Source organism: Gaeumannomyces tritici, assembly GCF_000145635.1.
Source record: "Gaeumannomyces tritici R3-111a-1 unplaced genomic scaffold supercont2.3, whole genome shotgun sequence".
NCBI classification, from domain to species: domain Eukaryota; kingdom Fungi; phylum Ascomycota; class Sordariomycetes; order Magnaporthales; family Magnaporthaceae; genus Gaeumannomyces; species Gaeumannomyces tritici.
In genome coordinates, this window is record NW_008804547.1 from 3,897,816 (window position 1) to 3,919,632 (window position 21,817).

The window sequence follows — 21,817 nt, forward strand, 5'->3', positions numbered from 1 at the left end:
GGATCCACCCCACCGGGTCTGCCAGGATATTTTTTTTTCCTTCTCGTTTCGGTGTTTTTGTTCGGTGGTATTTACTTTGGATGCATAACATAGGCAACCCGTGTCGCGGCTTGTCGGCCCAGCATCAAGTATTGGGCAGGCCTGTCAGTGCTGCATGTGGGCTTATTTTGGCACTGGCTGCCCAGTGCAGGCACAGGCACGACGATTCTTGTTGGCGTCACGGCTCCATCGCGGGCTCTGAGTGGACGATGGGGTGTGCTCCACGCAGCGTCGCTTGATTCGACCAGAGGCGGCCAGATGTGGATGCCCAGCTGGTCTCTCCATCGCGGGTCACCCCCAGCAGCACCCACCTACTCGCCCCAGCAGGCAGCCAGCGGCCAGCTGGCGACCGACCGACCGCCCTGGGAATTCTCCGTATAGTGAACCCAGACTGCTCCGAGCTCCATCCTCCCGTGCACGCCTCCTGCGCTCGCTTTGCCCTGCCCTGTCCTGCACGTCGAGCACGACCGCTTGCTGCGCCGCCCTGCTGTTATTCGAGCCAGACCTCACCTAGCCACGGCCGACCTGCCAAACCCGCGCCGTTGCATTTGGAGATCGCCAGACCCGACCCCGAGCACGCAGTCCTGCACCCGTCTGTCCCCTCCCCTGCCTTCCCCCACAGGCAGCAGGCAGCTCGCCGTCCAGCACAGGGTTCATGTTCTAGCCGGGTACGTAGCCTGTTCTGGCCTCTCAGCAGGCCTTTGCCCGGAGCCTCCGCCGGAGCCACCGCCCACCAGCACCGCACTGCACCTCCTCCACCCGGCCAGCCCAGCCCAGCCAGCCGGCAGTCCCATGCCCCCCTTTTCTGACGTTTTGCTCTGCCCGCCCCTCCATAGATCGATCGATAGCGACGAGCAGCCAGCCAGCCAGCCAGCCAGCCAGCCCTCTCGATCGCGAGTCCTCCAATCCGCGCTCGGGCGGCTTGCACAACCTGACGGATGGGGTCCACCGAGCTCTGATCCAGCACCTCAATCGGCTTCTCGACGAGGAATAGCACAACGGTCGAGCGCCGGCCGCGAACCCACGCACGAGCTGCCTGGCGGAAGCACCAAGGGCAAATCCCGCAGAGCACCGACTCGCTTTTCGCCCTTGCACCACGCCCCGACCGTCTCACCGTCCCTCCTCCCCGCTCTGACCTTCCTCGTGCCACCCAGCTATCGTCGCCTTCGGCCGGTTGAGGAGCCATCGAGAGCGACTGAGCCAGCCAGCCAGTAGCCAGCCGCCGAGCATCCGTCTCTCGAGTTAGCTCCCACCTTGTGCTCCCGCCCTTGTCTGCTCTGCCTCGCAATCCTCCCATCGAGTCCCCGTGTGGCTCTAGCGAGCGTCGTTCTGCCCAAGCTCGAAGCGACCGACGTTTCGCGCGTGGCTGTCCCTGCACCCGTCGCCTCCCTCCTTTCGCTCGCCGCACAACCGCCCGCCCAAGCTGGATTCATTCACGCAGCCAGAAGGGTCTCAGGGCCAGTACCACGACGCCATGGACAGGATGGACACGGACCCCGCTCCGGTCGATTCCCACGAGGACACCCTCGGCGGCATCGAGGGCTCTCCTCACATCAGCTCCGGCGCCGACGCCCAGCGCCCCAGCCATGGTCAATCGACCTCGCTCGACCAAGGCCTCGGCAGCAACGGCAACGGCCACAACCTTCATCACAGCAACCCAGGCCAGTACCACCAGCTTCCCGACGATATGGACCGCTATAACACACCACCACTGCCGCCGCCGGGCCCTTCGATATCAAGGCCGCCCTCCGTCCTCTCGGCAGGTGGTGGCGCACACGGCGCCCCACCATACAACGGAAACGGAAACGGTGCCGGAAACGGTGCCGTCGACCATGGCTCGCGCGGCAGCGGGGCGCACGTCGAGGCTGCATCGTCGGCTAGGGACAACGGCCGCAGCCACGTCGTTATCAAGGTCGGCATGGTGGGCGACGCGCAGATCGGCAAGACGAGTCTGATGGTCAAGTACGTCGAGGGCAGCTGGGACGAGGACTACATTCAAACCCTGGGTGTCAACTTCATGGAGAAGACCATCAGCATCCGCAACACCGAGATCACCTTCAGCATCTGGGATCTGGGAGGCCAGCGCGAGTTTGTCAACATGCTGCCCCTTGTCTGCAATGACGCCGTTGCCATCCTCTTCATGTTCGACCTCACCCGCAAGAGCACTCTCAACAGCATCAAGGAGTGGTACCGCCAAGGCAGGGGGTTCAACAAGACTGCCATTCCGATCCTTGTCGGCACAAAGTACGACCACTTTGTCAACTTCCCTAGGGAGGATCAGGAGGAGATCTCAAATCAGGTACGCCCAACTTTGGAACCAGAGACCCAAGACTACTGCCTGCCCAGGGCGAGCGTTCAGCCCAACTGACCTTCGTTTTTTGCTCTCCGTTTCCAGGCACGTCGGTTCGCAAAGGCAATGCGTGCCGCTCTGATCTTCAGCAGCACCAGCCACAGCATCAACGTCCAGAAGGTAAATCTTGCCGGCCCAACCCCAACATTATCAGCGCCTGCCGATTTCTAACTGGCCGCTGTCATCCAGATCTTCAAGATTGTGCTCTCCAAGGCCTTTGACCTCAAATGCACTATCCCAGAAATCGAGAATGTCGGCGAACCTCTCCTGCTATACCAGTCCTGTTAATGAGACTGGAGGGTTCTCTAATACTCTTACGCTCTCGTCGCTGGGCCCTGTGTCTGTGCTCCTGGTTGCGGGTGAACCCCTGCCTCCGATGCCAGATGTCATGCCTCCCGATGAGAATCAGCACTTCGTATGTCGTCCACATACACGATACGAAGTCCAGCCACGCTTATCCCTCTCCGGATGGTAGCCGGACAGTGCGATGGAATCGGGCCCAAGTCCCAGGCGCCGATGCCATTTGAAACCCATACACGCACCCTCGCCGCTTCGCCCCGCCACAAACCACAAATCGCCACGCTATACTGGTCGTTTTCCCCCATGCTCTTACCCAGATTCTTTTTCCATTCCCATCCCCGAATTTCGGCACTCGCTGGCATCCCTAGACTCTAATGGGTGTCCGTGCGACTCAAGTCATGTCTGCTTGGCCGCCATCCGACGGTCCTCAGGGGACCACATAAACTGCCACTTGGCAGAGAATTACTCGAGCGTCATCGACCGCCTCGGCCCACCCATTCACTCAACCCTTCCCTACCTGCACACGTTTCCTTGTTCTCCTTTGTCGTCTAATACGATGTGCAAGTTCGCCGCAACTCTGCATTTTCACCTCTCCTTGCTGTCTTGGTCTTTTGCCTTGTTTTCTCTCGTGTCCTAAGATCTGCAAACCTCTTCCCAGAACAACCAAGAATCGGCGTGAAGGACGGTGAGGGGAAAAGATGTTATACCCTGGAGAAAAGTATACATGTGGGCTTGTCACAAGACTGAAAAGAAGGATATGCTATGAAGGCAAGCAAGATATCACGATGAACCAATGTTTCACGGGGGAGAGGAGGGTGGAGCGCCCTCTTGCTCGTCTGTTGCTCGTCTGTTGCTCGTCCGTTTTTTTGTCCGTTTTTCGCCTCCTTCCGGATGGCTTACTAACCCTTTTCTCCCCCTTTCTTTTCCTTTGTTATCATTCGCGGCCGTTTTGGCGTCAACTGTGTTTTAAACCTCGATCGCAATGGAAAGAAATGGCTTTCCAAGGCGAGGGAAACGGGGCATATGGAGAAATGGGAAATACTACACCGCCTTCGTGTTGCTTTTTATTTAATCATATTCTTTCCTCCCCTTGTCCTAAGCCTCACTCGTCCCTCTCTCTCTCCCTCCCTCAATACTATCGTCCCAGCCACTGCTGCCATATTCAGGATTCCATAAATGTAATTTTTGTGATTTTAGCGCATGCCACCCGTTCCATGGCCCCCTCGGCGACAAACATCCATGTACTGCTCTCCGTTCCTCCTCCGTCCACCTCCAAACGTTGCCGGTTTTTTTCCCGCTGGCTGTCCACCACTATCTGGTCTTTTCCAACCCAGAGCCTTGCCAAGGACCGGTTCGGCGCGCCCGCCTGCGGTTCTCGCCATAGACAAGTCCAAAAAGGTACGGGCTTGAACGCATGAGCCCGCAATCAAGTACCGACACCCTGCCTTCCCTTGGCTAAAGTCAGCAGCAACCATCCCACAGTCCCTCGAGAAACACTTCCGTAAACAGCCCCCAGCTAGATCACATTCGAAGCAAAGCAAGCCAACGAATGCGACGCGAGTACTGAATATTAAATTCTCCTACTCCGAATCCTTCTCATTTTCTTGCGTCATTTCTGTATGGACAACCCACCAACCAGGTGGATACGGGAATATTCTCGCTGTCTTCAAAGATCAAGATCCAGTTCGCCCAAAACAACCCCCCAACACCTAGTCCTACCGAGCATCGCGCAAGATTTAAATCAAGACGCACTAGATGAGACTCGCCTGGCCGCCCATCTCTTTGAACGTCAAGTTCTCCTCTCTCAGCTCCTTGAGAACCGCCTTGTGATCCTTGTTGAGCGAGTCCCAGTACGCGTTCCACACTGTGCTGACAACGCCGGGGGTACCTGGTGCCCCGACCCCGGATACACTGGCGAGGCTAGCCGGGAGCTTCTCCCCGAGCAAGAGACTGACACGAAGTACGCTCTTGTTCGCCTCATTCTGCTTCTCGATCTCCTGCTTGACAGCGTTGTCCTTGAGCTTGGTGGCCATGGTGTGGCGGAAAGCCGCTGCAATGCTGTCGAGCCGCCTCGTCGTCTCCTCGGGGGCAAGGAAGACGAGCTTGGACACCATGAGATTGCACAATGCTCGAATATCGTTGTCGTCGCTCAGGCCGTCGATGATTCGGTCGTAAAGCTGAATGACGTCGAGGCGGAGGAATGCCGTCTCCATGAGGGCGTACAGAGTCTCGTACGCGCTCTAGAGGTTGACTGGTTAGCACTAAGAAGTTGTATGCCGAGTGCCAGAGGCGCGCATCATGGTCTGGGGCTTATGTTTACCTTGCGAACCTCGAGGCCATCGTCCACGGTATGCCTGAACGGGCCCATTTGGACCTCTCGGACTAGGTTCTTGTTCTTCACCGACTCGTTGATCACATACGGCAGGAGCTGGCCAAGCTGCGCAAGAATAAGGTCCGGCTTGTTGTGTGCGGCAGAGTTCAGTGCCGTCATGGATAGGCGGCGAATTTCAAGCTCTTTGTCCTGAAGCACCAGCACGAGCATATCCACCAGATGCTCCTTGATGATCGCGTCGAAGACATCTCCGCTTTCAGGTAGCGTGTAACGCAATGACTGAACTGCAATGGCTCGCAGATCAGATGAGCTGTCCTGCAGCAGGCTCTGTTTGGATTTAATGTTAGCAACATGTCGATCGGTTACACTCGAGAAGTGAAGAGTACACGCGTGACAAAACCAAAGAAGCAACCCATACCTGCAGCTTAGGAACATATTCTTGTGGCGCGATAATGGCCAGCCGCCCAATGCATTCTGCGGAGACGGCCTTGTTGTCTTCGACTTTAGACGCACCAAGCAGATGATTCCAAATCTCGGGCAGATAGCTGCCGATGTCGGCCTGCGAGACGGAAACCTGCTGCAGGATTTCCTTGACAGACTGCAGCAGAAGGTACTGCTGGGGTCCATCGCCTTCAATGCCCCGCAGGATGACTGGGAGATACTGGGCAACGTCGCCGGCGCCGGCTCGGCCGAGCGCGACAGCGGCCGAAATAGAGACCTTGTCGAAATCTTTTCCAAACTGCTTCAGGAAGATGTCTGGCGTGAGCGGCGAGCGGGCTCCGAGACGCAGGCCCGCCTCTCCAAGAACCGCAAGCGCGAGGCTTGCTCTCGCCTGGTCCTCACTTGACGTCTGCACCTCGGAAACGAAGCTGTCCAGCGTGACGCCAGCAGAGTCACCACTTGCGACCAGGAGATTTCCAATGACCTTTCCGACAACCACTGGGTCTCCGCCAATGCCGACATTCTTGAGGATTCCTGCCATCAATGGGCCGCCCACCCCGCTCTGCCCCACCGAAGTCACCAGGCTCAGGAGGGGATCCAAGACAGAGGCCGCTATTGTCGATTGAAGCAACTCGCATATAGCGGTGATCGTCTGCGGTGTAATAACCAGCTGCGGGTTTCTCCGCACAAGATCTGCGAGAATGTGAAGAGCAGGGCTCAGCAAGTGGGCGTCGTTGTTTGTGATGACCGGCTGAAGGTGGCTGACGAGGGCCGTTATCGTCTCGTCGCCGAGATGGGCGCGGGCAGATTCGGAGTGCGTCAGATGGCTCAAGGCCTGGATGCTAGATCCTCTCAGGGCACGGTTGGACTTGCGAAGCTGCGACGACAGCTCAACAACGACCTCTTGTGTCCATTCGGGTTCAAACTGCACGTCTTTTGAGGCCGATGCAGCTACGCCGTCGATGGCGCGAACCGCCGACAGTCGAGTGGTCTCGTTCTTGAGGCGCTCCAGAAGATACTTGAGGGCGGCGGCGCGCTCGCTAACTGGCAGTAGGTCTGCGCCTTCGGCCGATGTTCGGGACAGCAGAGTTCCCAGAGCGTGGATCGCCTTTTGCCTGACCTCGGTGTCTGCGTCATTTGCGACCATGCGGTCGATAATGATATCGTAGAGCTTGCGGAGTTCCCCCTTGAACTTGCCAGCCGTTTTGAGTGAACGGGGTGGGGTGATGGCCTTAACAATTTCTTCCGCCGTCTGGATCGCCTCCGCCGAGATCTTGTAGAAACGGTCCTTGACCACTGCCACAACGCATGTAACTATCCTTGTGAGATATGGCTGGAGAAGCTGCGACGAGTGTGTCTTGGCAATGTCGCTAACGAGCCTGAGGGCAGCGACGCGGAGGGTCACGGGTGTTGCCGAAGCGTTGCCTCCAGTGGTCAGCAGGCCAGCCGACGTGCCCGATGGCGTGGAGGGCTTGACTGCTTCGATGATGGGGCCCATGATCTGGTCGAGGTATCCTGACAAGCCACCGCTTTGCACTTTGATTATATCGTCAAACAGGTTTATGACAGCCTGTTTAGTTGAGAGAAGCTTTCCTTTCAGAAGCTTGGTGCCCGACTTCACTATTGCGGGTGTCAGCTTGGCGAGGTCTGCGCGAGGGCCCGAGGCCGGCACCTTCTCCAGGATTGGCGAAGTGAGGCCAGTGCCAGACAGTGCCGCCGCCGAGCCTGCGGAAATGGCAATGGCTGCGGCGCCCCCACCGCTGCTCTGTCGGCGACGCTTGCGGCTCATTGGAAGTTGGCTAATATAGTCATTCTGACTGCTGTCGAGGGAGAACTCGGGGATATGGCCTTCGCCCGTCTTGCGCACAAGCAAAGCGAGAGCCGAGATGACCTCCAGCCGAACATTCTCCTCACGCTCGTCAAACCGCTTAACGAGGGAGGCGGCGGCCTTGTAGAGGACGCCGTTATCCAACAGATCCCCATTACTCCGAGTGGCAATCAGGGTGTAGATGACCTTGGCGGCGCAGCGCCTCACCTTCCAGCTCGCATCGTCGTCGTCTTCGAAGCCATAGTCGGTGTCAAATTCATCGTCGTCCTCCAGACCATCCATGCCGTCGTCTTCGTCGTCTTCATCGCCCATTTCGTCATCGTCGTCGTCGTTTGATGCGTAGTTGGGATCGTACTTGATATACCGCAGGGTGGAGCTGAGGCAGTCTTCGGTGAAGGATCGCATCTCCACGGGGCAAGCGGACAGGAACGACTCGAGCGCCACAAGAGACGCCTCCCTGATGTCGTTGAACTCGGTCCCGACATCCGTGCCCTCGCCAACAAGCTCGAGATGTTCCTGGAGCTCGTCCTCCCCGAGGGTGGACAGGATGAAGGGCGCCACGACTGGCAAATGACGGCCAAATCGATGGGGAATTGAGCGCGCCATAGAGCCGAGAATGGTAATATACAGTCGCCGTGTCGTCCTTGCCGCTTCCTGGCTGCCCAAAATCGAGACAGCCCGCTGAACAAAGCTGTCGAGGACCGTGTCGGGCGCGTAGACAGCAAGGATGGAGATGGCGACGACGGCCCGCTTCTTGACAGTGAAGCTGGGTACGTCATTGTCCAGCAGAGTGACTACGCCTTCGTGGAGTGCCTCGACCTCGTATGATGCCAGCATGGGACCGAAGCAGTGGACAAGCTCGATCAGCACGTCGACGGCCTCGGGATTCATGGCGTTGGGGTCAAGGAGTCCCTCGCCAAAGGGGGGAAGTCGGAGGTTGGCTGCGGGAGCCTTCGGCGTCTGGGTCGACTTGCCGAGGAGGCGAGGGATCAAGACGCGGCTGATTGGGTTATAGGCATCTACTACACTCTTATCGAACCCGGAGGTGACTCCGGGGGTTGGCCGTGGGAGCGCGGCAATAACGGCTCGGATGGCCAGCGATGGGACCGTGTTGTCGACCGAGTTCTTAGGCTTCATAGTCGAGAGCTTCTCGATCAGAGGGCCGATCGCCTGGGTCGGCAGCTTGACGACGAGCGGACCAAGACTGCGAGGGAACGTACGAGGCAACTGTCAGCTTCTCCAGGCCACGCCAGAGACAACAAGGTTGAAGACGCACCATTTGATTGCTAGATTCTGCACCTCGCCGTTCTGGTCATCCAGTGCCCTAACCAGGTGATCAACGGTGCGCGCGGCTACGTTGTAGTCGTTGTGCAGAATGTCGGGTTTGCCGATGTCCAGGACGGTGAGGATGTCGTTCAGCGACATGAACCTGAAGTCTGGGTCGGCATCTCCGAGCTTCACGAGCAGCGCGTTGATGGTCTGCGAGGTCGGGTGCGGTGGTATCGCGGTCGCCATGGCGATGGATGGTTGTACCACGCCGTGGTACCCGGGCCTGGAGGGTGTCGATGCCGGAAGCTCCGAGACGACCGCTCAACATCTGGGTGTTGCGGTGCTGGCGAGTGCTGGAGGTGAGCTGAGACTGAAAAAGCAAAGTAGAGGACTATGCCAAAGGCCCTGGCCTGGAGCGGAGTTGAGGTCAGGTTCAGTCAGGCAGTGGCAGGCAGCAAGCGGGCGTGCTGGAGGTGCTTCCATGCAACCCCCCGCGCCAACTCCAACCAGCAAACGGTGGTGGGGTTGTACAATGTGGGGCACGAGGGGGGCGCACTGGGGTGGTTCTGGAAAGAGCTGGAGCTTGGAGCTGTGACGCCATCTCGTCCATAACAAGAAGGCAGTACTTGGTTGGTTGAATTCTTCCGTATTTTTGCTTCTCCCCTGTCACTACCAGTGCGCAGCGCATAGCAAATTCCATGGGGAGGTGCCACCGTGCACCCTTAGCATTTTCGAGAACGACATGGACACTCACGCAGGCACGCCCACCACGAAAAAGAAATGGCAGTCCCATCAAACAACAAAAAGGCTGCTTCGCAGCTGGAGGTCCTAGAAAGTACAAGTCTGAATGCCGCAGGATAGCCCTTTCTGAAAGTAGACATACAATGAGGGATCAGAGACCACGAAGCCTGTATCTGCACCTTTATTGGATATGTATTCGCCTTTAGGGTAAAGAGATGATGGCATACCTAAGCCTTTGGCCAGGGGTAGAGAAAAGAAGAGCGACAAGCTAGGCAGGGGATGGTTGAAAGAAGCAGACACAAGACTTCCCCCAGAGAAGGAACTTGATCATAGCAGCAGTAATCATTACAGATGAGGCACCCATACAATCTGTGGGGAAATTCACAACGAGGAGGTCCAACTATGACGTGAAACCCTGAAGGAGACTAGCAGAAGATGAGGGGAGCCTGTTACTGGCTGCTTCAATGCAGACCAGTATCGACGGAGAGCCGAGGCTGGTTAGTGGGAGTACCTTCATCCTCAGCCGGGAGAAGCGTAGGGGAGTCGGCGTGCGGGGTCCTATCGCCGTTCGCTTTGGGCTCGTTGACCAGATCCGGGACAGTGTCCTCGACAGGGCCAACAGGGTCGATAGGGTTTGCAGCTGGACCCGGAATAGGGTCCGGATCCTCGGCTAGACCCGCGGTATGGTCCTCGGCAAGGTCTTCGACGGGGTCTATGATAGGATCGACGACAGGGCTGACGACAGAGTCGGTAGGGTCCTCAGCTAGCCCCGGGCTCAGTTCCTTGACATGATCGACGACGGGGTCGACGACGGGGTCGATGACAGGGTCGACGACAGGGTCGATAGGGTCCTCAGCTGGCCCCGGGGTAGGCTCCTTGACAGGGTCAATAGGGTTGACAGGGTCGGCCAGGGAGGCTTCAATGACTGGGTCTGCGTTGGTGGCGTTGTTTCCACTTTGGAGCGTGGCGAGCGATTGTCGGGCTTCAACCACAAAGTCAGTCAATAGGTACAGCTCCTTGGCCGTTGATTCAAGGCAAGACTTGGACAAGGGATTGGGGCGGTCAGCCGAGGGACTCACACGTGCCGAGCTGCCTGGTTTCAATCTCGTCAAGAGGCTGAGCGGGCTGAACAGCTCCCAGAAGGGGGGCCAACTCCGGGCAGAGGCAGATCATCTAGATCGGGTGCCACCTTTGGGCAGACGCAACAGAGGCAGGGAGTCATCTTGAGCGGGACGAGTAGAAATACTGATCAGAAGTAATACGATGCAGCGACTGCAGATTGATTGCCTGGAAATCTCGGGTGGTTGAGCCGGGGTAGATGATGTTGGGATAGTTGACGGATGAAGGGCTGGCTGGAGAGCGCAGGAGATGGTCTTTCAAAACGGCAGCATTTTGCACCTCCCTTAACCAGGGCGCCCATCGTTTCTTCCATGTCCGGAAAGACCCTTCCTCTCGTGGCAGTGACTGGATCTAGCAGGTGCGCCCATGTCGTCCTGTCTGTTATTCTGGGAGGAACCCTGACCCGTGCCAGGGGCACTTTCCATCGTTTTTTTCCTCTTGCATTTCCGTCGTTCTTTCCTTCTTGCATTCCCTTTTTCCTGTGATCCTATTACTATGCTCATTCTTATCGTGATGCCTCGATTCAAGAAATACACAGTGTGTCTCTGCAGTTTGCTAGCCGAATCTTTGCCGCTTGCTGGCTGTGTTGGCATCTGCTAAATCAGGGCTCCCCTGTGACTAACTGCTCTTCTCGGAGCCCCTTACCCACCCGTGGTACATTTCCACCACCCATATACGGTTCTTCTGGTCTTGAGACTGAAGCTTTGAACGGGTGAAAGAGAGTCCTTAATCGTAGAAAATACGCCGGATGATCATAGATCCTGACGAAACCACGCACAAATGGCTCGTCTGCTATTGAGGACACCGCTTGTAGCCCTCCACACCGCCTTGGCACGCAGTCATGGATGCGTCGCCGAGCCCAGGGTATCTTGCCGCTTCGTTGCTCCCGCTGTTTAACGTGACCATTCTTATCTCCCTTCTCTTTCAGAAAGGTGTAGCTGCCTTGTATCTGGAGCCGGCGCCGACATGTATAAAGATGGCGTCGCCGTTTCCTTGGAGGTGACGGGAGACAACCCGATTTGTATACTTGGAACGGGTTATTATACGTCCAGCACTCCTTTCGATCACTCCCAGTGTCTAGTTCTGCCTTACAGCATGCTCTAGACCACGAGTGAACACTTCCGTTCCAATAAATCAGCATTTTAGCCCATGTAAGCCCAAGAAAATCCGTTGCCCGGTACTCGACCCAATCCGGATACTCGGGACCAGATTCAGTCCAGATGTGGCGTCTTTGGAGCTACAGCAAAAAAAGACAAGTCATATGTAACCGAATGTGACATAGTTCTTTCAGTCCTACGAGATCAATGCATTATATAAGTCCAAGTGTCCTCTTTCGTTCAGCGAGCCTGCCATTGTCAGATGGACCCAAGAAACAAAGGTCTCGGGGTTTGCGTTCCTTTCAATACTGCACCGGGCCGTAGCCTCCACCAAGAAACAAGGAGTCCCTGCATAGCACGCTGGTTCTAAACAATGGGATCATATATCACGGGTAATGATAAGATACGGAGTCTCTCTCACCACTTATGTATATAAGTGATGCTGAGATCGCTTCTTCGTGGTAGTAGACACTGTGTCACACCATCTGCCTCATCGCCTTCGGCACCCTTCCACCAACTCTAAGTCCTCACCCGACTTAGTTCCGAAGCAGAAATCTAACTTATCCCCGAAGCAAACTCGCCTGTATCAACATGGTTAGGCCGGGGTACAAGTGCGAGATCTGCAAGAAGACCAAAGGGGTCTTGAATTTCAAAATCCGGGATAGCAACTACGAGATCATCAAGTACATCTGCGATAGGTGCCACCCATGCACGCAGGCAGATGCTGAGGAGGGGTGCATCGTAGTCTGCCCCTGGGAGACAGTGGACGACGCTGTCTGCGTCTGTAACGAAACATTCGACGCACAATGGGAGGCCGCTGTTTATGAGGCCACTGCATCCCAGGTAATCAGGGAAGCGGAGCAGAACGCGAGGCGGAAGCGGATCGCGAGGAGGAGGAAGGTGCTGGTGATGAGGATCAACAAGATGGCGAGGAACAGGAAGAAGACGATGACGAGGAGGAAGGGTGCCATGGCGAGGACAAGGGACTTCGCGGAGAGGAGAAAGCGCTGGCTGCGCAAATCTCGCAAAGCTAGAGCATAAGTATGTCTCAGCTGGCGTGGCGTGTATCTTGGAAGGCGATTATCGAATGGTGTGCTCTATCACCGCCAACATTCGGCTTATCAGCATGGTATCAAGCAACTTCGGCGAATCGGCAAGTATAATAAACGAAAGTAGTAAACATGATGCCTATGGACTGTGCAACATCTCCTATGCCTACTACGCACCCGTGGGCTTGGCGGTTTACAGCCGCTCGCCCTTGTCGGTATACACTAAAGTGCCTATACCTACCTAGGAATTTCCTGGACATGTACGTTATGATGAGGAAGTTCTTGCTTAGGAGTCGAATTGCACACTATAAATAACTTTAAATCTACCACTATGCGATAGCTGCTCCACACTTACGACCGCTCTATCAACAAGATTACTTATCGAGGGGGGGGGGGGGCTCCCATCGCGCGGAGCTGGATCTAGGCAGACGTTCCAGAAACACAGTTGCATGGCCTGAACGAACCCGGGCGTTGCAACGAAGGCTGGACGCATGCCACGAGAGGCCTGGACTACTGCCTCGAGATCATCGCCACGTAGAACAGATTTTGTGTGGTTGTGGGCCGGAGAATGTTGAAGGCTTGGCGGTTGGTGGCTGCCAAACAATTGTGACGTCTTTGGTGCAACTTCTCTGCCAAGCCGGGCCGTCGATCCCACAAGCCCGAATGCCGACCCAGCGATTTGAATGGTGGAGCCACGGCAAGAGCCAGTGGGGCACAGCGCCACTCCCACGCACCGCCACAGCATATCGAATGCACAGCGACGCCACGCCACTCGAAGCATCCACACCCTTTTTCCGCCACGCACGGAGGCCCAGCCGCACTGTTTTGTTCCCCCCAGCGGACATTATCGGGGATCCGACAGCCGAAGAAGGGATGAATGCATCGTTCCAACGATTAACATGGGATGACCCAAGAAGCCGACTGGGCATGTACGCAAGGATGTGCTTCGTACTTGGAGGTGCCGCCGCTGCTCAGCGCGAAAGGACTGTGCAACGATTGGCATGGCTAGCTTACCTGTCCTGGCATCTTTCCTGATGGGACAAAGTATCACTCACCGACGACCGATAAAGTCCGCCGGGGGAGTGCTAGGTTGTGGCCGGCGGAGTGGTAAACCACCGACCTCCGGTTTCTGCCGGTTGCAGATGCCGTTGTCAGTTCCCAGTCGTGCCAGTGCACAACGCACAACGATCGGTGTGGCCATCACATAGAACCATGTCCTCATCCATAGAATTGAGCTTGATTTCGTATTGAGTGGGGCTTTTATTGGCGGCCGCCCGTGTGGCTGTGCAAAGAAACGGCAGGGGCAGGAGATCACCGCTGCCATCGTTTATTCTCGAAAAGTTCTAGCAAGCAGGCATGGTATGGCGGCTCGTTCTCTGACTTTTGGCGTGTCCTTGCGGCGTCAAGAGTCGCACACGATCCAGCGAGGCCGGGGGTGCCCACGCCTTCAAAGGCTGACGATGGAACATGCCATCATGCGCTGCACGCGGCTGGCGGCGGCGGCGGTAGCTGTGGCAGCTGAAAGCAATGCGCCTCGCCCACGAGGCCGGCGCTCGACAAAGGGGGTACGGCACTGTCAGGCCTTGTTTGCACATCTCCCGGGAAACGACCGCCTCGGAATGTAATCTCTGGCAGAAGCACTGCCTCGCGGCCAGCATGGCTTTGGCATTTCCTGTCGTCGCAGCAGGGCTGGAAACGAAATAAGCGGTCCAGGATCGGCTGTTTCGTTTTCGGAATCCAAGCAGGCAGCGACAAGAGAAAAGGCGGGCAGAGGTAGACTTTGGGAGAAATCTCTTGGCGAAACACTCTTTCATCCTTCCCCGCACATCATGGGGAGGTAGTAGGGTTGTCGTCGTGGTCACTATCGTGTGTGCTGTCGCAAGCAACATTGGCATGCATACCAGATAAGTGATATGAGCGCCGGCATCGCCGACTGCCTCGCCCCGCGCAGCAGATATGGAAGAAGACGAGGACGGCATCACAATCGGATGTCCTCGAGCATTTCCATCAAGCTCTCGCTCTCCCGCCTTCGCGGCGGAAGCCCTCCTCAGCGTTTGTTTTGGAAAATTGAATGTCCCAGACAAACAGCGAATATCCGCCCACGGGAGCCGACAGGTGCCTCCTGGTGAGGCAGCTGCCATCACCGCTCGGCGCCTGGCGTTGGGGCCTGGCCGAAAAGCGAACCTGGGCGTCGTCATCCTCAGGCCGCAGGCGCTGGCGCTGGCTGGTTTGGGAACGAGAGGTCCGCTCCCACGACAAGGTTTCCCCGATCTGACGGGAAACGCTCGTTGAGTGCCAGTGCGAGGTGGATGCAACAGCACCAGCAGGAAAGGGGGGACAGGGCCCAGGGGCGCCGCTGGTGCTGTGCTTACCACAGCGTCGGCTGGGGGCGGGCACAGAGGTCAACTAAGGTACTGAGTACAGGGAGCGACTTGCCAAGTCGGGCGCAGGCTCTTGGGCCGACCAGCGCAGATCGGTTTTCTGGGGAGTCCATGGGCGGTCCATGGTGGGTCCGAGGACAAGACTCCCGAACGGGGGAATTGGCTGCGGGGACATGAGCGCTGGTGCTCAAAGTACCCGCTACCTGGGGGACCAAACAGGCTGTGCAATGTGCTGCAGCGCTATGATTGGTCGGGTCTTTGACGAACCCCGGCCCCGGTCGATTGGAGCTGACGCGGCCTCTTGTCCTGATGGGCTTGCCCAATCAGGGAAATGATGGGTCCCAGACACAGCCCAGGTCCGCCCGCTCCTCGCTCCATCCCGTTTTCCAGTAGGCCTCAAAATCCCCGTTCTTTCCGGGCGCCAACCTTCTTCTCTCACACGCCCGCGATTGATTCCCAAGCCTTCTGCCCAACCCAAGCATATTGCTTTGTTGTTTATGCCAGCTCCCGATCGTCTGCTTTCCACGAACCGATCAAAACGACCGTAACTGCCGCCGCTCCTCGAGCACGACGACAAGGAACAGCCGCCACCCTCGTCCTTCGCATCTGCCCGTCGCCCACCCCCCTTTTTGCCAGCAGTCCATCTGGCTTGATGAACAGTATCAAGCGAGAACAAGAGTTCGGCAGCGTTAGCATGTCGAAGGGGCCCTCAAATACCAGCCCGGCCACGTCGCAGGCGGGCACCATGGATCCGCTCGTCGACTCCCTCATCGACTTCGGCGAGTACGACAGCAGCAACATGTCATACCAATCACCCTCGCTGTCGCCGGCAGCGACCTCCAAGGCCTCCTTCACGAGGCCCACGCCCTCGGCCACCACGCCCATCTCCCTCCTGACGACGACGCAACCCCTCTCTGGGCCCAGCCACGACTACGACATGTACAAGCAACAGACGGGCATCGTTCCTGGCGCTCTGGCAACGACACTGGCGGTCAACCAGAACAACACCCAGATCACGGGCTACTCCTCGTTCAACATCGAGGAGTACCTTGGCATGAGCAACCCCGACTTCGACTTCAACACCAGCCCATCACAGCAAACAGTCGACATGGATATGGAGTTCGATTCGCCTGCAGACAACAGCTTCTTCTTTGGCTCGACCGTCAACCCCAGCATCATCGGCGGCCAGGACTCGCAGGGCCTCCCTTCGCCGTCACCCCTCTCGTCCTCTGCTAGCGGCCCAACCAGGGTATGGCCCGGCATGCACCAGCAGCAGGCCGCCCTCGCCAAGGCCCAGGCTCAGCAGAAGATTCAACAGCAGATCATCCAGCAGAGGCAGCAGCCACCGCCTCAGCCGGCTAAGCACCAGCGTTCCAAGTCCAACCAGCCGTCCGACCCCATCGTGGAGCAGAAGATTACGCAGCTGCTGAACTCGATGCGAGCCAAGCCCTCGAATGGCGATTCCCAGAGCCAGAGCCCTGTCTTGCACCCTCCTCGATCCAAGAAGGACGAAGAGGACATGGACGAGGATGAGAGGCTGCTTGCCAGTGAAGAGGGCAAGAAGCTCACCAGCAAGGAGCGCCGCCAGCTGAGGAACAAGGTCTCGGCCCGCGCTTTCCGCTCAAGGAGAAAGGGTAGGCAGCTTCAAAACCCTGGGGTGCTATATCGAAACAGTTTAAGCCAGGAAATAACGCTAACATTCCAATACAGAATACATCACGCAACTCGAAAGCGAGATTGCCGGCAAGGTCACCGAGAACGGCGACTTGCGGGCGCACAACCGTGCTCTCCAGGACGAGAACAAGAGGCTCCAGGATCTCACCCGCATGCTTCTTTCGTCGCCTTCGTTTTCGGATTTCCTCGACCGGCTTAGCTCCAACCCTAGTCAACTCCCTCAGCCATCGCAGTCCGCCCCCCAGGCCGAGCAGCAAAGGCCAGAGTCGCGCCAGATGCCCAAGGACGTCAACCCGTATGCGACTCAGCAGCACCGCCAGCAGATCGGTATGGCCATGATCCCTGAGCAGACCATGGACTTCTCAGGTCTGGCACTGGACACGGACATCGCCGGTTTCAACTTCCAACCTCAGGTTTACGCCGTCATGGAAACTCCCGAAATTGTCCTGCCTTCGATCGAGCCCTCTGTCCTCTCTGGAAAGTCATCCAACTTCATCGGCGAGACCTTCAAGGCCGATGACGAGAAGATTAGCACTCCCCTTATCACTTGCCCTGAAGTTTTCGAAGAGGAGAAGCTTGATGCTCCGGCTACTCCCGTGACTCCGGTGCTCTCGGATCCCGACTTCGAGAATGACCCTGCCTTTGCTCTCTACAACGACTCCCCGATCATCACCGTGTCCTCGACCGAGCCCCTCGAGGTCGACCTTGATGGTCTCGCCGACGTGGACATCTTCGGAGGCATCGAGACGGAGAAGGCATTGGCCCGCTACGAGCTAGTGGATGCCGCCGACGAGGAGGCCCAGGCTGCTGTTGCTATCTTCAGGCTCGAGCGCATGACGGCGAGGCTAGACTCGATGATGGAGCAGCTGGCATCACTGAGTTTCAACTCATGATCCTAAACTTTCTTTTCGCATTTCTGCTTCCTATTTCTTGTCTATAATATTACAAGCATGTGTTCCTTCTTGAGGCCCTCTGTCCTACAATAACCGGCGTATTTGGAAGACCTGAGAGACTGACTCGGCACGAAGTTTATTGGGCCAGACCGGGACATTCTCCTGTCGCCCCCTGCTTGCTCAGCACCTTTTTCCCTCCTGTTTTCCTACTGTTCTCCTACTTTTCACGATTTATGAGGCCCGGTACAATATTTAGTTTCTTTTCATCGCCCATCTCGTCCTGTGCATTCTTTTTTCACACACTACTTCCCAGGGCCTCACCGATTACAATCCATGCACATCCTATCCTTACATCTTGTTTTCAAGGGTCTACGCATCTCATTCTCGCCGAAAAGGCTGTTGGTATGGGCTTCTCATTATGATTACCATGTTTTTTGACTGGCGTTGTATTTGTGCGTAGATAGGCACTGAATGTAGTTAACCGGCCATCTCATCGGCAATTTTGACTAATAAAGTGGAATCACAAGACAACGGGAGCAAAACCATGTCCATGTCTAGACGCAACTCTCCATGTCTGGTTTCAGGTGCTCCAATGCCCCTTGTGGGGATAAAATTGCCAACAGTCCATTAGAAACATCCCCTCCATCGACCATTACCTTGGTCGAAATCAAGTAGGAAATGAGTTGTCATGCCATAACCTGCCGCTTCCGAATCTTAGCTCATCGATGCTTAGCAAGTGAATTGCGGTCAATATAGACTTTGTGATGGGGGCATGTGTTCGCTCAAGCAAAAGAAACATGGCTAAACGGGTGTTTCCGATATATGCGCCGGGTCCACGCAGCCCAGCCCAGGACCAAGGAGGTGGGCTTTGCCGACGGCTAAAGCTGGACACGTCCGATCCAGCGTGGTGGGCAAATGTCAATAAAAATAGACGGGATGGAAAAAGAAAGGGGGATGGGGGATGGGGAATCCATGGCGAGAAAATTACTACAGCCTTGGAGCAGAAGTGCACAAGGGGGACACGCGGAGGGCGATGTGCGAGATTCAAGCTGATTGCCGATCCGGAATCTCCCGCGAGCCAGAGGGGAGGGGAGGGGGTGGAACGGTGGACGGTCATATGTTGTCTGGAAGGGGGGGCGTGTGCGACTGCGTCAAGGCATTTTAAATAGCAATCAGGAAGGGAGAGAAAGAGAGAGGGTAGGGTGACGAAGGTGCGAGGGTCGGACGAGAAAGGATGACGGTGAAACCTAATATGGACGCAACTCAACTCGGCCCGAGCCAGTAACCTGAGCAGCACACACCTTGCCCACCGCCGTTCTAGAACGGGTGTTACCCATGTACAACGTGCTACGGAGGTCGTGTTGCCCCCTATATTCATCCATCATCCAGCTGACCGCGCCGACATGCACATGTCCACCACGGGGGTGCGCCAGCTTGCTCCGCGGGGGCCGGGTGGCGAGCGAGACGCCCCGCACAAGGGGGTCGCGCAAGGTGACAGCCGTACGCATAGTGCAGTTGTGCCACGGCGACCCCCGAGAATCGGTAGAGGTGGCGGGGCTGCATATGCGGATATGCATGAGGTGGCCAGGCAGCGAAGTTCATGTGCATGTACTTTGCTGGAAAAGGTTGGCCGTGAACATACGGCGAGGAAGCATCCTAGAGATGCCCTTCATATTCTCCGGAATGACGGCTCGGCGGGCCCAGATTGGGCGAACGGTATTCTATCTCAGATGGACGACACCCGACGCCCGCCTTGTATTTACAGAGGCGTCGGCGACAAGGATCCCCGGAAGTGAAGCTGAACAGCGTGAGAACGGATCCAGGCGCCAAACAAAAATGACTTGCAGAGCTAAAAATAAAGCGAAGCCCAGTCATCAGTGGTTCCAGGCCCTCACTCCTCGTAGATATTTGTGTCGCTGGTAGGCGAGAGTGGACGCGCGGAACGCTGAGTTAGCACCTGACCGCGACGGTTTAAGCCATGATATATGCGAGCACCAGAGGAGATTTGAGTAAAACTCAAAATGATGAAGAGAAGGGAAAAGAAAAGGAGAAAAAAAAAGATACGGGTGAAAGCTGCACTCACAAATCTTCCGAGAACCGCTCTCGCCCTTCGGCGTCCTTGTTGGCGTAGACGCTGACGCTGCACTGGCCGCAGGGGAAGACGCCGAAGCCGTCGGGCCCGATCTCCACCTCGCGGTCCGACCAGCCGAGCACGTCGGTCCAGCGCTCGCCGGCGTGGATCTCGCCCACGTGCATTCGCTTCTCGCCGGGCCCGGCGTTGCTGAGCACCGCGGCGCACCCGTGCGGCCGGTCCCAGGTGCCGTACTTTACCCAGCCCAGGCAGGTCGCGAAGTCGAAGTAGTCGGCTTGCTCGCCGTACTGGATGTGGTGGGTGGTTGCGGTTGCGACTCGAGAGGTTAGTTCCAGGCCCTTGACTTTAATCTCGACATCAATGCCGGGGCTGGGGGATGGCCGCATTGGGTATGCAAAGCGAGGCTACGAGGGTGAACCTTCCCCAATGCGGAAGCGGCAAAAGGCTAGCGGCGGTGAGCTCGAGAATGTCTTTTTACATACCGCATAGAGCTTGCGGGCAAGCATCAGCTTGGGCAGCGCGCCGCCGCAGCTGGGAGGGAAGGGGTGCTCTCCCTTGATGCCGTATAGATCGCCGTACCAAACGCAGGGGTAGCCCGAGGCGCGCAGGAGGATCAGCGCATAGGCGAGCGGCCTGAACCAGTCGGCGATCGGGGCCTCAAGAGCCTGATAGGGCTGCGTGTCGTGGTTCATGACAAGGGTCTAAGTCCGGTCGGCCCAAATCGGATTTTGGAGGATGATGCAGTCAGTTGAGCCATCCCCCATCACAGGACGAGCCCGCCTCCCCCTTGTGGAATATGGGAAGAAGGGCAGAAGAAACTCACAACGGCGTTGATGGGCTCGCGCTGCACCAGCGTGTCGTCAAACACCTTGCGCATGTCGGCGCCGTCGCCCTGCGAGATCTAGCTGAAGCTGTAGACGAGCGGGGCATCAAAGAGCGAGAACTTCTTGCCCATACGGGCGAGGTAGCGCGACATGTCGTCGAGGCTGTCCTTCCAGAACTCGCCGACAAAGAACCAGCCGCGGCCGTACTTTTCGTCCAACATGGTGATGAACTTGCGCAAAAAGTCCTCGCTGTAGTGCTTGATCGCGTCGAAGCGGATCCCCGCCAGGGGTAGCTCGCCGGCGAGCCAGCCGCCCCAGTCCAGCACGTCCTTCTCGACCTCCGGGTGGGAGTAGTCCAGGTCTGAGCCCATGAGGTAGTCGCTGGACGCGCGTGTCAAAGACGCCTGCTGTTAGTAAACAGCATTTGTGGCGCCGGACGGCAAGGTGCTGGTTCTTACTAGTTTCCCTTCTCGCTGTCGACGTCTCCATCGTCGGCCCATCCCTGGTCGTGCTCACCCATGATCTTGAAGATGCCCTTCTTGCCACTTGCGGCGTCGAAGTCGACGCCACTGAAGTGGTACCAGTGGTACTTTTGCTCAGAGTATTTGCCCTTCCGGCCTGGAAAATCGAAGCCAACCCACTATACAGAAACCAGGAAGACAGAGGGTTAGCCAAAAAAAAAAAAAAAAAAAAGACATTGAATAGGGAGACGCCATACCGCTGTGATCTCATATTTGTCGCTGATGAACTTGTTCCGGTCCTCCTCATCCACCTCTGCGGCTGGGCATTTCTCCTTGTGGTCGGCAGCGAACTTGTGGTTAAGGACCGCGTCCTGCTCACCTCTTAGTTAGTGATGCTGACATGCCGAACCACGGCCTGCTTGATCGGCGTACCCAGTAGATGCCAACGCCATTCTTTTTGGCGTTGGAGCAGAGCCTCTGCAGCTCCTCCTTGGTGCCCCATTTTGTAGCCACGGAGCCCTTTCTGGTCAAACTCGCCCAGATCGTATCTGCCAGGACATGAGGTTAGATATGGGTCCACGTCTGGCCCTGGAGCTCTTCACGAAGCGTCACTTACAGGTCATAGATATCGTATCCGTTGCCCTCGTTGCTGGACCCCTTGCATCTATTGCAGAAACCCAGCACATGATGGTCAGCTTGATGATAGGCGCCAGCTAATGGCTCCAGATACTGCCGAGTACAATCATTGAGCGGACAGGGGGTGTACTTACCCCGGAGGTACCCAGATGTTGTCGATGCCCCAGGCCTTTAGCTGAGGGATTCTCTTATCCAGCCGTACCCAGTGCTTACCATCGGCAGGCACATACCTGTAGAAGCTTGGGTCAGTATAACAGCCAGCGGGTAGTGTTATTTTCTGAGATGGACTGA

General features: G+C 56.9%; 8 protein-coding genes across 8 annotated transcripts in view; 4 read left to right on the top strand and 4 right to left on the bottom strand.

Moving 5' to 3' along the window:
* Positions 1-78: 78 nt before the first annotated feature.
* On the top strand, positions 79-3,938 carry GGTG_06413 (septum-promoting GTP-binding protein 1). The gene is made up of 4 exons (XM_009224230.1): positions 79-707; positions 876-2,338; positions 2,435-2,509; positions 2,579-3,938. The coding sequence occupies exons 2-4, from the start codon at positions 1,514-1,516 to the stop codon at positions 2,675-2,677; spliced, it is 999 nt and encodes a 332-aa protein (XP_009222494.1). The 5' UTR covers positions 79-707; positions 876-1,513; the 3' UTR covers positions 2,678-3,938.
* Positions 3,722-9,012, bottom strand: GGTG_06414 (Cullin-associated NEDD8-dissociated protein 2). Its single transcript, XM_009224231.1, has 4 exons — positions 8,567-9,012; positions 5,440-8,494; positions 5,010-5,348; positions 3,722-4,929 (listed from the first exon to the last, which is right to left on the bottom strand). Exons 1-4 carry the CDS (start codon positions 8,803-8,805, stop codon positions 4,441-4,443), a joined length of 4,122 nt encoding a protein of 1,373 aa, XP_009222495.1. The 5' UTR covers positions 8,806-9,012; the 3' UTR covers positions 3,722-4,440.
* Positions 9,013-9,761: 749 nt separating this feature from the next.
* Positions 9,762-10,473, bottom strand: GGTG_06415 (hypothetical protein; the record flags this gene model as incomplete). The annotated part of the gene is made up of 2 exons (XM_009224232.1): positions 9,762-10,282; positions 10,380-10,473. 2 exons carry the CDS (start codon positions 10,471-10,473, stop codon positions 9,762-9,764), a joined length of 615 nt encoding a protein of 204 aa, XP_009222496.1.
* Positions 10,474-12,107: 1,634 nt separating this feature from the next.
* Positions 12,108-12,557, top strand: GGTG_06416 (hypothetical protein; the record flags this gene model as incomplete). The annotated part of the gene is made up of 1 exon (XM_009224233.1): positions 12,108-12,557. The coding sequence occupies one exon, from the start codon at positions 12,108-12,110 to the stop codon at positions 12,555-12,557; it is 450 nt and encodes a 149-aa protein (XP_009222497.1).
* Positions 12,558-14,572: 2,015 nt separating this feature from the next.
* On the bottom strand, positions 14,573-15,059 carry GGTG_06417 (hypothetical protein; the record flags this gene model as incomplete). The annotated part of the gene is made up of 2 exons (XM_009224234.1): positions 14,573-14,789; positions 14,938-15,059. The coding sequence occupies 2 exons, from the start codon at positions 15,057-15,059 to the stop codon at positions 14,573-14,575; spliced, it is 339 nt and encodes a 112-aa protein (XP_009222498.1).
* A 308-nt stretch (positions 15,060-15,367) lies between these two features.
* GGTG_06418 (hypothetical protein) lies at positions 15,368-18,072 on the top strand. The gene is made up of 2 exons (XM_009224235.1): positions 15,368-16,580; positions 16,657-18,072. The coding sequence occupies exons 1-2, from the start codon at positions 15,599-15,601 to the stop codon at positions 17,511-17,513; spliced, it is 1,839 nt and encodes a 612-aa protein (XP_009222499.1). The 5' UTR covers positions 15,368-15,598; the 3' UTR covers positions 17,514-18,072.
* An 844-nt stretch (positions 18,073-18,916) lies between these two features.
* On the top strand, positions 18,917-19,636 carry GGTG_06419 (hypothetical protein; the record flags this gene model as incomplete). The annotated part of the gene is made up of 1 exon (XM_009224236.1): positions 18,917-19,636. The coding sequence occupies one exon, from the start codon at positions 18,917-18,919 to the stop codon at positions 19,307-19,309; it is 393 nt and encodes a 130-aa protein (XP_009222500.1). The 3' UTR covers positions 19,310-19,636.
* GGTG_06420 (alpha-amylase) overlaps positions 19,593-21,817 on the bottom strand; it is a gene marked incomplete at both ends in the record, with an annotated part of 3,667 nt that continues 1,442 nt past the window's right edge. The window contains 6 exons of the mRNA XM_009224237.1: positions 19,593-20,009; positions 20,088-20,279; positions 20,429-20,506; positions 20,615-20,810; positions 20,888-21,069; positions 21,148-21,261. Of these exons, the coding sequence (XP_009222501.1) occupies positions 19,593-20,009; positions 20,088-20,279; positions 20,429-20,506; positions 20,615-20,810; positions 20,888-21,069; positions 21,148-21,261 (1,179 nt within the window). The remainder of the gene's footprint in view (positions 20,010-20,087; positions 20,280-20,428; positions 20,507-20,614; positions 20,811-20,887; positions 21,070-21,147; positions 21,262-21,817) is intronic.

What these genes read in the sequence shown, in the direction of transcription:
- GGTG_06413 (XM_009224230.1), top strand. Translation starts at nt 1,514, where the DNA reads ATGGACAGGATGGACACGGACCCCGCTCCGGTCGATTCCCACGAGGAC. An exon ending in AGGAGGAGATCTCAAATCAG is followed by an intron (nt 2,339 to 2,434) that starts GTACGCCCAACT and finishes CTCCGTTTCCAG; the next exon opens with GCACGTCGGTTCGCAAAGGC. An exon ending in ACAGCATCAACGTCCAGAAG is followed by an intron (nt 2,510 to 2,578) that starts GTAAATCTTGCC and finishes GCTGTCATCCAG; the next exon opens with ATCTTCAAGATTGTGCTCTC.
- GGTG_06414 (XM_009224231.1), bottom strand. Translation starts at nt 8,805, where the DNA reads ATGGCGACCGCGATACCACCGCACCCGACCTCGCAGACCATCAACGCG. An exon ending in AATATGTTCCTAAGCTGCAG is followed by an intron (nt 5,349 to 5,439) that starts GTATGGGTTGCT and finishes AAATCCAAACAG; the next exon opens with AGCCTGCTGCAGGACAGCTC. An exon ending in ATGGCCTCGAGGTTCGCAAG is followed by an intron (nt 4,930 to 5,009) that starts GTAAACATAAGC and finishes GTCAACCTCTAG; the next exon opens with AGCGCGTACGAGACTCTGTA.
- GGTG_06418 (XM_009224235.1), top strand. Translation starts at nt 15,599, where the DNA reads ATGAACAGTATCAAGCGAGAACAAGAGTTCGGCAGCGTTAGCATGTCG. An exon ending in TTTCCGCTCAAGGAGAAAGG is followed by an intron (nt 16,581 to 16,656) that starts GTAGGCAGCTTC and finishes ATTCCAATACAG; the next exon opens with AATACATCACGCAACTCGAA.